This window comes from Gekko japonicus, unplaced genomic scaffold (genome assembly GCF_001447785.1).
Source record: "Gekko japonicus isolate JY-2015 unplaced genomic scaffold, Gekko_japonicus_V1.1 scaffold1823, whole genome shotgun sequence".
In the NCBI taxonomy this organism is placed as follows: domain Eukaryota; kingdom Metazoa; phylum Chordata; class Lepidosauria; order Squamata; family Gekkonidae; genus Gekko; species Gekko japonicus.
Genome location: NW_015160269.1, coordinates 148,427 through 165,383, shown reverse-complemented (window position 1 = coordinate 165,383; position 16,957 = coordinate 148,427). Strand labels below are relative to the sequence as shown.

The 16,957-nt window shown below is 44.1% G+C and overlaps 1 protein-coding gene across 3 annotated transcripts in view; it reads left to right on the top strand.

The window, feature by feature from the left end:
* Positions 1 to 354: 354 nt before the first annotated feature.
* Positions 355 to 16,957, top strand: part of CAV1 (caveolin 1) — a 33,290-nt gene continuing 16,687 nt past the window's right edge. Inside the window, exons 1-2 of one of the 3 annotated variants that reach the window (XM_015415164.1) lie at positions 355 to 701; positions 2,524 to 2,688. In XM_015415164.1, coding sequence (XP_015270650.1) covers positions 672 to 701; positions 2,524 to 2,688 — 195 coding nt within the window. In that variant the 5' untranslated portion in view covers positions 355 to 671. Of the gene's footprint in view, positions 702 to 1,008; positions 1,077 to 1,599; positions 1,624 to 2,523; positions 2,689 to 16,957 lie in introns of those variants that run through there. The other 2 variants (XM_015415180.1, XM_015415171.1) reach the window with 2 other exon arrangements.

The following is a 16,957-nucleotide window of genomic DNA, read 5'->3' as shown; positions in this document are numbered from 1 at the left end:
GAACCGTATTTATCCACCTTTGCTTGCTTTGGGATGGATGCACACCCTGTGCTTCTTGTCTCTAAGCACAAGCACGGGAGCGCCTCGTGATCAGAGTCGACTGGGGCAACCGACGGCTTCTCGTTTGAATCAGAAACGCATACACACGCACCCAACTCCCGTGAAAGCAAAATAAATACATAACGATCATTAGTGTTTTTTTCTGTCAAAAGGTGACGCAAAGTCAAGAAAGCAGCTCCCCGCCTCCCGTGGCAACCCCGTCGCCTGGAATCGTTTCATATGCGCGCGCGCCCGTGTACTTTTATGGTTGCTGCGACTAGGCAAAACGCAGCCTCAGATTTTCAAAAGGGGGGGCGAAGGCGGTTGGGATAGTACAAGCGCGTCTTGTTGGTGTGCATTCACCCTTTCCCACCACGTTGCTACTCCCAGCATCCTGGGGATATGCCCAGAGAACAGAGACCTACCCGCTCTCTCCTCCGAGCCTACAGCTAGCAGAACAAACCCTTGGCGGGCAGCCCGGAGAAGCACTCGCAGCAACCTCCCACTCGGCAGCGCTTTTTTTTTTTTTTTTAAACAATACAGGATCTTCCTCCTTCGGATCCTTTAACTTATAATTGAGAGCACCCCTTCAGAAAACCCCTCTGCAGAGCCTCCAGCGAGCCCAGGACAGCATGTCTGGGAGCAAATACGTAGACTCAGAGGTAGGAGGACTTTGCTTTGCACATTTTTTTTTTTTAAAGCTGCTTTGCGTTCCTGGCATCGCGTACCTGCCCCAGCCGTCTCAGAGAGCACTCTTGGCTCTTCCCTTATCTTGTTCTTCCCCGAGAAAAGTCTTTTTTACAGACTTGGAGACAGACTGTTTTCGCAGGGCAATCGGGGGTGATTGGTCTGTTGTTGCAAGTAATGTGATCTCCTGGCTGGCTTGGGCACTTGTTTTCTCCCCCACCCAAGACTCGCCTTTTGCCTAGCCTCTCCCCCCCCCCCCCCCCCCGGCGCTCCACTCCACTCCACGCCGTTCCGAGGCTGCAGGGGAGTCGAGCAGGATTCCACCCGACCTGCAGGGAGACTACTCTAGAGTAAGTGCGCGCGGGGGGGGGGCGCTTTGCAGATATGGTCTACCTGTGCAAAAGCATGCAAGCACGCTCCCCGACCCTCCCAAAGGGGAAATATCCTTACAAAGCAAGAGAAAGTGTTCCCAAAGTAAAAGTGCGTTTCTACGAGGGACGCTCAGGGAGCGCCAGGAAGTTGGGATTGTCTTCAGATAAAGTGTTCTGTCAACTCCCAGCCGAATTAGATCAAAGTGTTTAGTATTTCACGCACCTTCCTCCCTCGGGTTAAAGCCAACTAATTCGGTTCAGGGCTAGAGAAAAATATCTCCCCTCGCTTTTAGGGAGGTCCTCCGGGGGGGGGGGACTGATGGCAACTCTTTGTGAATTGGTGACATTGCAGAGGCGTTCGTGGACCTTTCAGCAAATGCCTCTCTTTCATCGCCCGGTAGAACTAAACAGAGTGACTAAAGAGTGCAGCTTTCCCCCATCCGCTCAATGCATGCTTATGGGTGGTCGGGATTCAAATCCTCGTAACTGGGGATCCTGAGGATGGTACTGATTCCGGACTAATGAAGTAAGGAATGCCCAAGTATGGATGCAAGGCTAAGTCGTAGTAGCATCGGCTTTTCGGAAGACACCAAGGAGCGTGTCTCGTTTACAAAACTTTGGATAAGTTTAATTCTGTAAAATTCATTCTTTCCTTTGCCTTTCTGGGAGCGCTTACACAGGACTGCCGTAGAGTTCTCTTTCTCCCAAGAGTTGCGTAAATAACTCAGGTGTCCAGGTCTACCTCTGAGTAAGGGGCAGAGAGCTGAGGATCGAGGTGCCGGAGAATTGTCTCCCAAATAGGGACTCAAGGCCGCGATCCCCGAACACCTTAAGGGGTGGAAGTCTCCTTGCTTGAGATTATTGAACTCCCTTTATTGGGAGATTATTGAACGCACTTCCAGTAAACACGCTGAGGATCGGGGCTACGCGTCGGCGCGCTTGCCTGCAGACCAAGCCGAGGCCCTTGGCGCGAGTCCTGGGACAGGCGTGGGAAGAAGCCAGAGGGGTCGTGTTAGGATTCAGCGGGTTTCTCGTAGGGAAACGGCCCTGGAGGCGAGGCGATTTGGGGGATCGTGTGATGCTGTTTCCCAGCGGCGGGGCAGAGCCAGGGGGACAGCGCCCTGCCCGCTGGGGAGTTCCCTTGGCTCTCCCTGAGCGCCGCGTTCGCCCGGAGGGGACCCCTGGCGGCTGGCGTCGGAGTCGCGCCTCTGACTGGTAGCGAGGGGTGTGGTGTAGGTACTTTGTATCCATTTAAAAAGCCAGCCTTGGGGCATTCCCTGGACGAAGCGTCTGCTGCCTCCGCACGCGCTCCTGCCCACGCCAGATGCTCTGCGGACATCCGATGGGGCTGTGAAACTCTGGGACGAACCCTCCCTCCGCCTCGTGTATAGTGCCGCGGGCTGATCACTCCCCCCTCCCTTTCTAGGGCTTTTTGTACACAGCGCCCATCAGAGAGCAAGGCAACATCTACAAGCCCAACAACAAGGCTATGGCAGATGACATGAACGAGAAGGAGATCCACGACGTGCACACGAAGGAAATCGACCTGGTCAATCGAGACCCCAAGCATCTCAACGACGATGTGGTCAAGGTAGGGAAGTCGCATACGCCTGCTCCCCCTCTCTAGCAAGATGAGGTGGTGTGAGGGGAAGGGGAAAGGAGTAGGAGAGTGTCGGGGTGTGGCTTGTGGGGTTGGTCTTGTTTGGAAGATCAGCAGAGAAAGGACAAGGACTCTCCCCCCCCTCCCCCCAGGAAACTGTGGAATCACAGTGGTGGCTTGTTCTTTAACCGTTAGTCATCACTCTCCACTATTGTCCAGTGTTCGTTGTCTGTCCTATACACTTTTTAAAGGGATAAATGGATTGTAATGCACAAGCTGAATCAAGTTGCATATGAGTTTGCATGATTAGTGGCATATGATTTTGCACATTTATCTCTGTTTGGGAATCCTGACAAGTTTCCAACAAATAAACAGCATGTTCAAGAAAGTTCTAAAAGGAAGCATATCCTGTTACAGGAATGAAATGTCTTCCACTTTATTTTCTGGTTGGAGCTGTTTGACCTGAAGTTATTTATTGGCCTGTGCCCACTGGATAATTATTTATCTGGAAGAATATGTCTCCCACCTCTGTCCTGGAGTTGAGCCCCTGGGCCAGTTAGTATTTCTTAACTTCAGTTGCTCATCTGTGAAAGGGGAATAAAAATGACCCAGCCTCACAAGGCTGTTGTGAACAGGAACCTATTTTTAAAATTACCAAACACATTCACAAATGAAAAACAGCAGCTGTTTTGGCATGAAGACAGTTTGTTTTGGCTTCCATCAGAGAAAGCTGTTTTAAGCAATTATATGTTGGTTTCTGAGCATGAAGGTTAACGTTACTAGTACATCAATTGTGCCAAGCAGCCAACAAAAGCATTGCTTTAAACATGCCCCCATAAACTAGAATACTGCTTGGCAATTCATTGTCCTGAAATAAAACTTTCTGCAGATTGTCTGACTAAATAGGAAAAAATGCAATCCAGACGCCCTCAGAAACTAGGACTAGAGGATTTATTTCTTTTTTTAAAGTGAGACTGTACTTCCCTTGGAATATGAAAGAAAATGAGAAAAGAATATGGGTGCAATGCTTACCGTCTTCTGATTAGTAGAAAGGTGTCAGCCAATTAACTGGGCAGCAGTTTTTTAAAAAAATCTTTAAAAAATCTGTTAAAAAATCTTCCTAATATCATTAAAATCGCACGTGTTAAGCAGCACCTTAAAAGCTGCATTCCTTGCCCCCTTTTTCCAGGAGCGAATGTTTCCTTTGCATGCTGTTTGCTAGAATATATTTTAAAAAGTAGACTTTTTAATTTCTTCTGGACAATTGTTTATTCCCGTGTACATTCTGGACAGTTTTAATCAACAAATTAAAACTGAAACAAGATAAGATAGCATGTGTACAGTCTTGTGAACATGCTTAGGGGAGAACTTTCTTCCAAGTAAATGTGCATAAGATCAGACCGCATGATTTCTTTAATTGGGTAACAGACTTAGGAAAGCGGCAAAGGCTTAACTGAATACATCAACTTGGTGCTCATGAACTGGGAAGAAATCCTGCACTAATTCTATTATGTGGACCTGGATTTCCATGGAATAGTTTTGCAGAGTATGGCTTTATTCACAGAGCTGGAAGCACACAGATGCTCTGCCTGAGCCAAATGAAGGCAAAGGGAGGAAAAGGTCTTTTTTTCCAAACTAAAAATGCCAAAAGAAGGGGAGGATAAACCATTAACTGACTTGGCACAAGGCCCTTCTGGATCTCTTGTCAATGGTGCAAATGTCAAACTTGGCCATTCCAACAAATCTGGGTCAGTGGAAATTGGTATCGGGACCCATCTGGGTCAGAGAAATCAAGTAGTCTGTTCTTGGCAGAACCTGCATCCTATTGCAGATATGATGGCCAGAGATGGTTATAGGTTAGGCTTGTTGGAGTTTGCAAAAAAACCCCACCCAATTGCAGTCCCCCATTACCTACAGTGCAGTCCTGCGCAGAGTTGCTCCATTTCAATAGACCTAGCCTGGAGCTACTCTGCCTAAGATTGCACTGTTAAGCAGCAGAATGGTACAGTTCCCAGTTGCTCTGTTGTAGTACTTTGGGGGGAAATCAGTTTGTTCTGTTGGCATAGAAGGATAAAGCAGTTTTTGTTTTGTTTTTGCAAACAAATGAACAAAAGGATGTGTGTTTGCAGTATCTGTTTGTCCAAAGTCACTACGTACCATAGCTGAATTTGATAACTATGGGATCAGCTCTAGAAATTATATTTGGCTCCAGTTTTAGAACCAGTCAAACTGTTGGGAATAAAGAAGAGAATGTAGAAATAAAGAAGAGAATATGCCCAAATCGGTGCAGAATATACCTCTACCACTGAATAATCACAGCTAGTTCCCACATATCTGGGATTAGGGAGAGTGTGCCATTCAGGCAGGCTTGAAGTCTGGCAGTGACTTGCACTGGTACTGGAGTGCATTCTGTATCTAATAGGATCTTGGATTTTCAAAACCTTTGGTTTTGTCTTTACACTTCTCTTGATTTAGAGCTAATCCACTCAGGCCATCTTCAGAAACCTTGCTTCACATTTCAGCACTGTGGGAACTGCGGCAAGGCCTTTTCTGTGGTGGAACCAAGATAATAGTTCATCATGCCTACTTCTTGCTGATCTTTAGGTTCTAGTTTAGGGCAAGTCTTTTCCAAAGTATTTAGCAGGGGTGTGGAAGATCTTCAGATATATGTTACTACTAGTTATGTTTCCAAGCCTCTCTTAATTTTTAAATAGGTGTATGTAAAACTGTGGTTTTTATATTGCTTTTTGTTTTGTTGTGAATGTAGTTTGGTGTGAGAGCCAGTTTGGTGTAGTGGTTAAATGCGCGGACTCTAATCTGGGAGAACCGGGTTTGATTCCCCACTCCTCCATTTGCACCTGGCTGGATGACCTTGGGCAAGCCATAGTTCTGATAAGAGCTGTTCTTGAAAAAAGAGCAGTTTCTGTCAGAGCTCTCTCAGCCCCACCTACCTCACAGGGTGTCTTTTGTGGGGAGGGGGAGGGAAAGGAGTTTGTAAGCCACTCTGAGACGCCTTTGGGTAGTGAAGGGCGGGGTATAAATCCAATCTCCTCCTCCTCCTCCTCCTCCTCCTCCTCCTCTTCTTCTTCTTCTTCTTCTTCTTCTTCTTCTTCTCCTTCTCCTTCTCCTTCTCCTTCTCCTTCTCCTCCTTCTTCTTCTTCTCCTTCTTCTTCTCCTTCTTCTTCTCCTTCTTCTTCTCCTTCTTCTCCTCCTTCTCCTTCTCCTTCTCCTCCTCCTCCTCCTTCTCCTTCTCCTCCTCCTCCTCCTTCTCCTTCTTCTCCTTCTTCTCCTTCTTCTCCTTCTCCTCCTCCTCCTCCTCCTCCTCCTCCTCCTCCTCCTTCTTCTTCTTCTCCTCCTTCTTCTCCTCCTTCCTTCTTCCTTCTTCCTTCTTCCTTCTTCCTCTTCCTTCTTCTTCTTCCTTCTTCTTGTATTGTTGTTAGCTGCCTTGTAGATCCACAGGACAAGGACAGAAAAGAATTACTATTGCTATTATTATAATTTTTCAAGGAGTGCAGCAGCTCAAAACACAGACAGGAGGTTATGTTTGAATGTTTTCCCACATCAAATACTGCCTGCTTTTTGAAAGCTAGCTCATCAGGATTAATTCTAAAACCCTTCTCCCTGAAGTGCTAGTGGGGAGATTTCGATAGGCAGAAACAATCCACAAGCCCACACCAGCATTCTACAATACAGCTATTTTCCCTGAACATTGCAGTTGGTTCCTAAGGAAAGGAGCAGAGAATTTCTTCCCACATCAGTCACAGAATGGGGGAGGGAGGGGCAAAAAGTCTCTTAGTCCCTTCGGCAAGAGACATGAGTCTCTACACAGGTCACCCAACAGAATCCTTTCCACATTTCTAGTATTCTGTTTCACAGGCAAAGCTAAGGATCCATGGCAGAGGTGGTTGAACCATACATAGCCTGCAATCTTATACACACTCGCTTTACCAGTTAAACATAGTGAGACCTACTTCTGAGTAAAGTTATAGAGAATGGAATCTCTCAGGTCTATTGCCGCCCAGGTATGTTGGCAAAAGGTTGTAGAAGGAACATTCAAACCACTGTGTATGAAAGCCAGTTCGATAAACATTATACTATTTATTTGTATATATTTGTCAAGAGAAGATGGACATAGGAAGAGGATTGTTCAGGGAGTTGAGAGAAGAACATATTTTCTAGCTCATTATTTAGCAGTTCCCAAAGCAACAAAACCTTCTGAGGATTAATCATGTGTCCAAAGCTCAGTGGAATCCAGATAGCTTCAGACAAGATTACTCAACAGAGAAAGATGGATTCTCCTGGGGAAAGTAGGCCTTTTTTTTGGGGGGGAGCAAACCTCCCTCCAAGGGAAATACCAAAGATGGCAATACACCATTGTGTCCCAAAGGAAATGGGACTGTCAAGAATGACTTAAAAACAGCATTTCAGAACTCTCAGAACATATTTTTGTCATATACACACTATAAGAATATTGTAGCATCCTGAATCATGTTTTGTATTGTTTTCATAGTTACGTGCAGCATTTTCTTCTGCAGATCTGTACTCAGAGTGTTGCTGTCGGAGAGCAACAATATGTTGTCTAACTTCAAGAAGGCAAATAGATGCCTTTGCCTTCTGCACTTTGAGTCAGGGCCAAGTGGCAGGTATCAGATGGGAAAGCCACCAAAGTGTGACATTTAACAGGAACTTATTTCAGATTCCTGTGACTAAGGAATCACACTAACTTTCTGTGCTGGCTTATAGTACAAACTGAAGATTTGTCTGCACAAACAATACAGAAATTGCTAGTCCTGGACTGTACCACTTCAGAATGAAAGTGGAGAGACCATATCTCCCCCCCCCCCCTTCTGGGGGGAAAAAATCACCGAACATAAAGAACCATAGAGTCGGAAGGGGCCTTCTAGGTCATCTAGTTCTGCACAGTACAAGAAGCCCAGCCTAAAGCATTCCTGATAGATTCAGAGACGCCAATGTTGGATCAGGCCAAAGGCCCATCCAGTCCAACACTCTGTGTCACACAGTGGCCAGAAATACCAGTGCCATCAGGAGGTCCAGCAGTGGGGCCAGGACATTAGAAGCCCTCCCACTGTTGACCCCCCCCAAGCACCAAGAAGACAGAGCATCACTTGCCCCAGAGCCCCTAGCTATACCTTGTGGCTAATAGCCACTGATGGACCTCTGCTCCATATGCTTATCTAATTCCCTTTTGAAGCCGTCCATGCTTGTAGCTCCCACCACTTCCTGTGGCAGTGAATTCCATGTGTTAATCACTCTTTGGGTGAAGAAGTACTTCCTTTTAGCCGTTCTAACCCGACCGCTCTGCAGTTTCATGGAGTGCCCACGAGTTCTTGTATTGTGAGAAAGGGAGAAAAGTACCTCTTTCTCTACCTGCTCTTTCCCATGCATAATCTTATAAACCTCGATCATGTCACCCCTCAGTCGTCTTTTCTCCAAGCTAAAGAGCCCTAAGCGCTTTAACCTTTCCTCATAGGGAAAGTGTTCCAACCCTTTTATCATTCGAGTTGCCCTTTTCTGCACTTTTTCCAAAGCTATAATATCTTTTTTAAGGTGTGGTGCCCAGAACTGCACACAGTATTCCAAATGAGGTCTCACCATTGATTTATATAGGGGCATTATGATATTGGCTGATCTGTTTTCAATACCCTTCCTAATAATCCCCAGCATAGCATTGGCCTTCTTTATTGCAGTCACACACTGTCTCGACATTTTCAGTGAGTTATCCACTACAACTCCAAGATCTCTCTCTTGCTCAGTCTCTGCCAGTTCAGACCCCATCAATGTGTATTTATATTTAGGATTTTTGGCTCCAATGTGCATCACCTTGCACTTGGCCACATTGAACCCCATTTGCCATGTTGACGCCCACTCGCCCATCCTTGACAGATCCTCTTGGAGTGCCTCACAATCCTCACTGGTTTTCACCACCCTGAACAACTTTGTATCATCCGCAAATTTAGCCACTTCACTGCTTACTCCCATCTCCAAATCATTAATGGAAAAAGAGGCAAGATTGCTATCCTGTGCTTGAAAACCTCCAGTGAAACACAGCCCTCGCCCACTATATCATTGGCTCCAATGTCAAACTGCTCTTACATTTAGGAAGTTTCTCCTACTATTCAACTGAAATCTTCTGTAGTTGAAGCCCACCACCCTTCCACATCCTTTTTCTACATCCTTTTTAAAGCATGCCACTCAGATCTGTATATGGTACTCCAGACAAGTTCTGATTAGTGGAGTTGGATGGAATGTGGAAAACTTGAAAGTCAGGATGCAGGCTAGGTTAGAATTTACCTGACAGGATTGTTGCGAGGATAAGTGAGGGAGAGAATAACCATGTAAGCTACCCTGAGACTCATGGAAAAAGAGGCAAGATAGAATATGGTGTGGTCACACACACCAGTTGAAGCAGAGGGGAAGCAAGGCTATTCCCTCTGGAGGAATTTGACACGCAGTTGCAAGATCACACCTCCCTTTGGAGCTGTGGGCACAGCCCGTCACTGTGTGATCAGACACAACTGTGGGTGAGTTGGGGGGTTTTTTTGGCCGTTTGTTTCCCATGTGCATAAACGAGGAGTCGCACCTCCACACTGACGGCCCCCTATGGAGTATGCAATAATGTGCCTACTGCGAAGGGGGAGGGGAACGGCACCAAGCCGGGATGGCCTGATCAGACCATGGCTTGAGGGTGTTATATAAATTAATATCCAGTCAAAAATAGGAGATTGAAGTCAAAATGAGGAGGAAGATCTTGTATTTAATTGCAATCAAACACGGAAAACAGTTAGGCCAAAAGACCCATCAAAACTGACTGCTTTCTGAGCCCAACCAGGAAATACATGAAGTTAAATACTTAATATGACATCATCATATCATCATCATGAAAATAATATTTAGAAAGCATAATTGGTTACAAAAAATTAAACAACATTTAAATGAAAATCTCCTTATTGGTCAAATGTAAGAGAGGTGTGTCTATACAATAGTGTCACGTATTTACTTGACCTGACCTGAGTCATATTGGTCAAGGCTTGTTCTCACCCAAACAAAGGTGTTTTTCTCTGATACTAAGTTAAAAATCCTTTTTGACCCAGACACTATGAAGTTATAACCTAAACAGTTAGAACCATAAACTTTATACCTTCTTCTGTACCAAAAGAATGCTATTGTCTTGTCTGTTAACATCAGCTGGAAAAATACCCTGACCTACAAAGAAAGAGAGGCCTTCTTTATAACAGGCCTTCATTACATCCCAGTAAAATCTTATCTAAGAATAAATCTATAAAAACCAGAGAAATATGAATAATCAAAAAAGGGGGGAAATCTTTATAGTCCCATCTATACTACAAGAGCGTGCTTGAGTGATCAGACAGGGGAAAGTCCATCCGTGGCCCATTGGAACCTGTTGACTACCGGACTTTCCCTGGTGTCTTTTAACTCTGCTTCTGTGGCAGAGCAGCACAGGTTGCTGACTGCAGGACGCTTCCCAGCTGTTGCTGTCTGATTGCTCCCTTTAGATCTGTCAGGCATTCGCGCCTATGTCAGATCTAAAGGCACATGTGATCACAACCTATGACAGATAAGTGGGATATTTTGGTTTATTAGGCCCATTAGTTGTCTGCAAAGGTGGGAAATATCCATGTCTCAGCAGAATGAAAAAACCGTAATGTTATGCACCTCACAAACACATGACTCATCCTCTGTGCCTGAGCTACAAAACAGGTACTTCATGGAGAGCCACTTCAGGCTACATTTTCCTTACTCAGCCTGAGACAACATCAGTTTATCAATCAGGAATTGTCATCACTGGATTTAAGACCTCCATGCATCACAGGTTTGAGGCCTGGCATATCTTCCTCTGTATCTGTGAGATGCCTAAAGAAATGGGGCATTTTGCCTCCATGGGAGGAGCCTTTGGAGGGACACTTTAATGCTGGTAATGCTAATAGAGTGGCTTCTCTAAGGGTGCATTTTCAAATGCCTAGGTTTTTTTAACTGACATTGTCATTAAAACAGTGATCAAAAGACAGATTTTTCCATCTTTTGATGTATGTCTAATTGGTGAAAGGGCTATTCTGGTGTCTGAGAGTATAGAAAGTAGGGTTAGTAATGTTTCTGGATTAATTACATACATGGTGCAACTCAAGATCATAAAATGAAAGCTTGTTAAATGCCAGAGGGTTGCATGTGTTGCAGTCATGCTGACTGTTGAATATTTGAGACTCATCTCCAGTCCCAGAGCTCAGAGCATTTTAGCTACGTGTTCAGCAGTTTTGCATTTCTTGTCACTTGCTCCAAACTAAACCAGCCATAGAAGACAAATGGTCTGGCAAGAGACAAGGAATCTGCTCTGTATGGCTTCAGTATTTGTTTTAAAGAATGCTCACAACTAATGAAAAGCCAGGGATGTGTTTCCCCCATGTACAAGAAGAGTAGCTGAATAGTTTTCCAAAGTATTAGATAAATACATTTCGAGTTGTAGCAAGCAGTGCAGAAGGGGCTAGCAAACGGGGCAGGCAGACACCTTACAAAGCTTGGTAATTTTTGCCACTTGGGATGGGTAGGTAACTCATGGTTGCGCTTCACTGGTCTCCAAAGCTCTGTTCCCTCCCCACAACTGAAAGAAGCAGAATGTCATGTCAGTCAATCAAACTTTATTGATATAGCTAAAGGCCATGGCAAAAGAGGTTAAAATCACTGGTAAAGATCAAGAACTTCCCATGCAAACAAGTTAAACTCATGAATAAAATGGAGAAATTGTTTCACAGGAGTTTGGTTTCCTTTGTTCACAAGTTTCATTTGTTTTCCAGTGCAAGGTTTGCACCCATTTGAGTACTGCTTGCAGCACTTCATACTTACTGTTCAAGCGCAGATCAGCAGTGCAGTAAGATCTCACACAGACATGCCCTTAAAACTACAAAATATGTGAAGCAGGGTCGAGCTTTTGAGTTGCATAGAACTCTTCATCTGGAGCATGTTATATATGGTTGCTCACTTTGGATACAGGTTTTTTAAAACATCAGCCTTAAGAAAATTTGTGAGGGGAAAAAATTGATTTGGTGGGGAAGGAGTAGCAAGAAGATGCAAAGAGACTTGTATTGAAGTCAGAAGCCCAAGAAAGATATAATTACTTATGATTGTACAGTCAAGCACTCACTATTTCTCCATTGAAAACTATCCCCTGATGAAGCTGTTTTTCCCTAAGAGAAATGATAGTTGCAAGTTTGTTACACATGTCTTAAAATGACTTTTTAAAAAAAATTACAAAATCATAGAACATATGTCCATCAACAGCCATTAGCTATAAGAGCTAAATGAAATCTCCAAACCCAAAGTGCTTAATCTCTGAATGCAGGATGCTGAAGATGGACAACAAGGGAGACTGTGCCCCACTTAAAAGTTTCCTATAGGCATCTGCTGGGCACTGTTGCAAGCAGGATGCTGGCTGAGATTGACTGTTGGTCCCAACCTATCAGGGATCTCCTTATGTTCCTAACTAATTTACAGCTGACTCTGGACTTGACTGGGGTCGGGAGTGGATTGATTTAGGTAGTGCTTGCTCCTCCATTCTTTCTCTGTAGTTACTTTACTTACCCAAAGCATCTTTTACTGTCATTCCTTTCCACCCTTCTCTGATCACAACATGACTGAGCCAAGTCCGTAGAAGAGGTAAAGAGGAATAAAACACTGTCCTAAGAGAATCTTGTTGCTGAAAGAATCTGCTTCAAAGCACAAACATCCTTAAACGTACAAAAAGTCTACTGACGTCTGTGGAGTATAGGCAGAAATGTATACATCAGTGTTTTAGACCTTTCAATGCTTTTAACATTTTCCCAGTGTTTCTTGTTTCTTCCACAAGTGCAGCCTCTCCCTACTCCCACACATGGCCTTTCAGAATCAGTAAATACTGCCAGAGACACAGCTAACTGGTCTTTGCTTTTTGGTATCCCTCATCCCTGCCAACCAGATTATACTTGCCTCTTAAGAGGGTGGGGCAGAGAGAAAGGGGCTCTTGTATGTGTTCTCTCTGGCAACTCCTACACAGGGTAGCCCACAGTTTTGTGCTGAACTTTGATTCTATTTCTTTTAAAAACAAAAACAAAGGCTGCAGTTCTGTGCAAGGAGGTAAATCTCTGCTGGAATCAGGCTTTTACTTCCAGAGTCAGTGTTGTGCTGCAAGATTCTGGTAGGCCTTTACGATTCTACTTGACTGATCGAAAGCATCAGGCCATTCCACGAGTGCAGTTAGTAATTTAAATCATCCACTTAAACAGTTCTGTCAGTTGGCTGGCATTTAACTTGCATCAGGGTTAAACATATTCTAGATTCTTGGCTTGGAGATTAACAACCTCTTACCCATCCACCAGGTATGCTGTCTTCAGAGTGTACTGTTTATGCATCCATATCAATCTGGAATTTATGTTTTTAAAAATTACTACCTACCAGTTCTGAAAAAGCATACAGGGCGCCCAAGCCAAAAGAATGCTTTGGGTATGCAGAAAAATAATGACTATAACAAGCCATTTGGGGGGGGGGGGACTTTAAGAGGTGTTTTTGTACTGGCAGTTGAGTATGGGGTTATCATCATTATTGCTACTGTGCTCTTGAAACTACTGCTGGGCATGCCCCAATAGTTTTTGCATGTCTATTTGAGCAGTTTTATGTGTGTTTTTTAATCACTGCTATGGAATTCAGTAGCAGTTTGTTGTAGTTTCTTCAAGGATAGTTGAAAATGACTGTCAGAATGATTCAAGGGCAGAGCATAAGTAGCTTTTCAGAACGTACCATATAATCCAAAATCAATACTGCAGAACTCCCCTTCAATATTTGTATTTTAAAGAATCCAACTTAAAAAAAAAAAAGGAACAGCCTTCAGAACAAGGAACCAATTCTGAACTTGGCTGTCATTTCTGCCAGTGCTTATCTCTGATCAGTTGATCAAGAATTAAGAGCTGATTCAGAATCGACTCCTTAAGGCCAACAGTGTGTGTGTGCGCACGCGTAATGTTACCTCAGTGGTCTTTTTTAAAATAAAAAATCAGAAGGTGCTTCAAGAGTTAGCAAAAGGGAGAAGCAAATGGAGGGGATGCGTCTCTCTCAATCCAGGCCACTTTTCTGCTTCAAAATGTCCCTTGAATTTCAAGTTCCTTTTGATTAGTGGAAAAGGTAGCTGAGTACGCCATCTATGTACAACATTTCATTTGGCCCATAGAAGCAGTGAGAGAGATGGAATAACACCTACTTTCCATGTTTCTGGAGTCTTGGATGGATGGGGAAGTTTGTCCCATGAAGAAACACATGTACTTCCAATACTGCTACAAGACCCTTCACGCACACACATGCTGGGAGAGGCACGAGTTTCCTCTTTACACATATTCCCAGACGCATGGCAAGGCGATGCCGATTTGTGCATTTTTTGCTGGTGCTTCTGCATCACATGCAAACCCATGACTGTTTTTGCAGCTTGTTTTTAACTTGCGTAAATGGATTGAATGCACATGGGGTAAAGTGGCAGCTTGAGCACTGTGCCCCGAGCGCAGATCCCAGCTTCAGACTGATTCAAATAGGAAGAGTGTTCATAGGGATGAACATATCCAGAGCAGCCTTCCAAATACATCCATAGTGGTTGCTAGTTAACAGTCTCTTTTCCTAAACATCCTATGTTAGTCATGTCTTACTGACAGTCAAAAATTTACTTTGGCTATAAAGGCTTCCCTGCATGGGTCCTTGGTGGCCATTCTTATACACAAGTCTGACTGAAGGTTTTGCTTTTTTGAAAGTTCTGCTCTATAAAAATGTTCCTGCCTGTCTCAGAAAACAGATTTACTGATGTGTGGATTTAGGATTAATTTGGAGGCCATCTTGGGCGGCACAGTGAGATGTGTTATTGTTGTTTGTCTTTAGCCCTCTTGTATGTAATGAATCCCAGAAATTAGCTAAGCAGATGGTGATGAGCGAATTACTTCAGAGGCCATCCAGATTCCATGCTGTGGTTTGCTTGTTTTACCTTAGTACGCTTGGATATAAAAATGCCAATTTTTATCTTGCTTGGGCTTCAAAAATTCTTCTATGGAGTATGTAGGAAGTAGGCATTCACTACCTTTCTTCCTGTTACAGAGAACATTTTGAACATTTGTGAGAATCTTGGTGGTTCACAAGTAATTGAGTTTATTCAGATCAAAGGTTCGTTTTGTTTATGTTTCAGGTTTTCCCCCAGCATAATTGAACCCTTATGTACTGGTTTCCACTTTAATACCAGTGCCCACGATTCATAACCTCACAGGAAGATGTTTGCTTGCTATATGACAGGCTGCCTGTGCATGTGCACACAGATCAAAATAGCAATTATTGGGCAAGACTGATGGCCCATTTGAGCTAGTATCTGGGCTCAAAAGTGGCTTTGTGGTCAGCAGCTGTCCCAGCATGTGGGATCCAAGAGGAATTATGGAAGCAATTACTGAGGGTGGCGATGGGGTCTTCCTTGCTGGTGGCTTTTAAAGGAGAGGCTGGACAGCCATTTGGCAGGGAAACTCGAACTTTAGGTTTTCTGCTTTGAGCAAGGAGTTGGTCTAAGATGGCCTATAAGACCCCTCCCAACTCTTTGATTTTATGAATATGGGCAATTCCTTGGATTGTTACACCAGAATCAATGAGTTTAGATTGGAGGAACTCTGCCTAGGGTAGCACTGAACATCACCTGGCACATCTGCTTTTCCTTCTTTAGCCTGACTCCTATATCTTCCCTCAGGAGAGGCTAGAAGGCAACAGTTTGGGCTATGCCTTGAATCCCAGTATCAAACACCCATTTGCTACTAGCTGTAAAAGTGAGACCACCCTCTTCCTTTAACCTACCTTGCACTCTAAGCATGCAAGAGAGAACAGGTCAAGTGTATGAAATGGACCAAATTAATGAATTGGTTATACTCAGAGACTGCTGGAAGAAGTTAAGAGTGTCCATGATCCAGTTCATTTATAACGGTATTTTCAACACGTGGAGGTGTACCAGTGTAGGGGCAACCTCTCTGTCTTTCCAGTTCATGGATGTTTCCTGAATGAAACAGACATGCAAATAATATACAAATTGAGAGAAGCAGACATTGGGTGGGTCCGAAAATACTTTTGCTTCATATATGCATTGTTATACAAGAACATCATCACCAGGTTTGTCTCAGTTCAGGAGGAGGTCTGCTAACTTGAACATTTCAGGCCACTTATGCCTAGCAACTGCTTCGGTTCCCTGTACCTTCATATGCTTCTCCGTTAACAGCTTTGAGCTCTCTGAAGAGGAGGCCAGATTTGTCTAGGCCATAGAGTTCATTTGGTTTAGGAGGAATTACATGAGGGATGAATGTGGTCCCTAGCTTTGTTTATATCTGGTACATTTGCTGTGTCTTCAACTATGTGATCACTGATAAGTTCAGCTCCTCAAATAGGAAAGCGAAGATTCCATCACAGCTAAAGGTGAAAGTGCTGCATTCCTTCATTCATCCTGTTGCTGTCGAGTACATAGGCTAAGGTTTTTAAAGAACAGTTAAGGGAGTTGGAGTTCTAAATGTCTCTGGCAAGTAAATATGAAATGGTACAATGAAGAGCAAATGGATTGTAAACTCATTAGTCAGCTGGTACACTCATGGCCCCTTCAGGATTACAAGAATGCCTTTATTTACAAAAGAAAACAAGTAAATGAACTCTCAGATAGCTATTCCTCTCCATCATGCAGTATGGCAGGATATAGATCATGGGATTAACTCTTTAGTTAAATGTGCTAAAGAGCTGAGCTAATATGGGGCCTCATCTGATAATGCAATATTAGGGGGTTATGATCATTTTCCTGTGACACTTACCCCAACTCAGTAGTGGCCAATGGCCATCACAAACAGGAGTAAGATCACTCTAATAATATGGGATTAGCAAAAAATGGTGCCATTAGGGCTAGGTTTTGGTGCAGAACACCCAAGTGCCAGTTCAGCAGAGGATCCTCGAAAGCAGGCTGTAGCTAGCAAACCTTATTGAGCACTGTAGGGCTTATTGCTGAGTAAATATAAAGAAAAGCACATTGAGCCATGCATGTTGATCTGCAGTGATAGAGGGGTGGAAAGGGACAAGTGCTTCAGATCTGAGGTGTATGTTACTTCCCTAAAGGGGTCCCTGTAGGGTCAGTAAGTACAGAGTCTGAAATTACCTGATTGCAACCCTGTAGTGGGAAAACTGGTGACTGTGACTGCCACTGGAGGAGACTGGC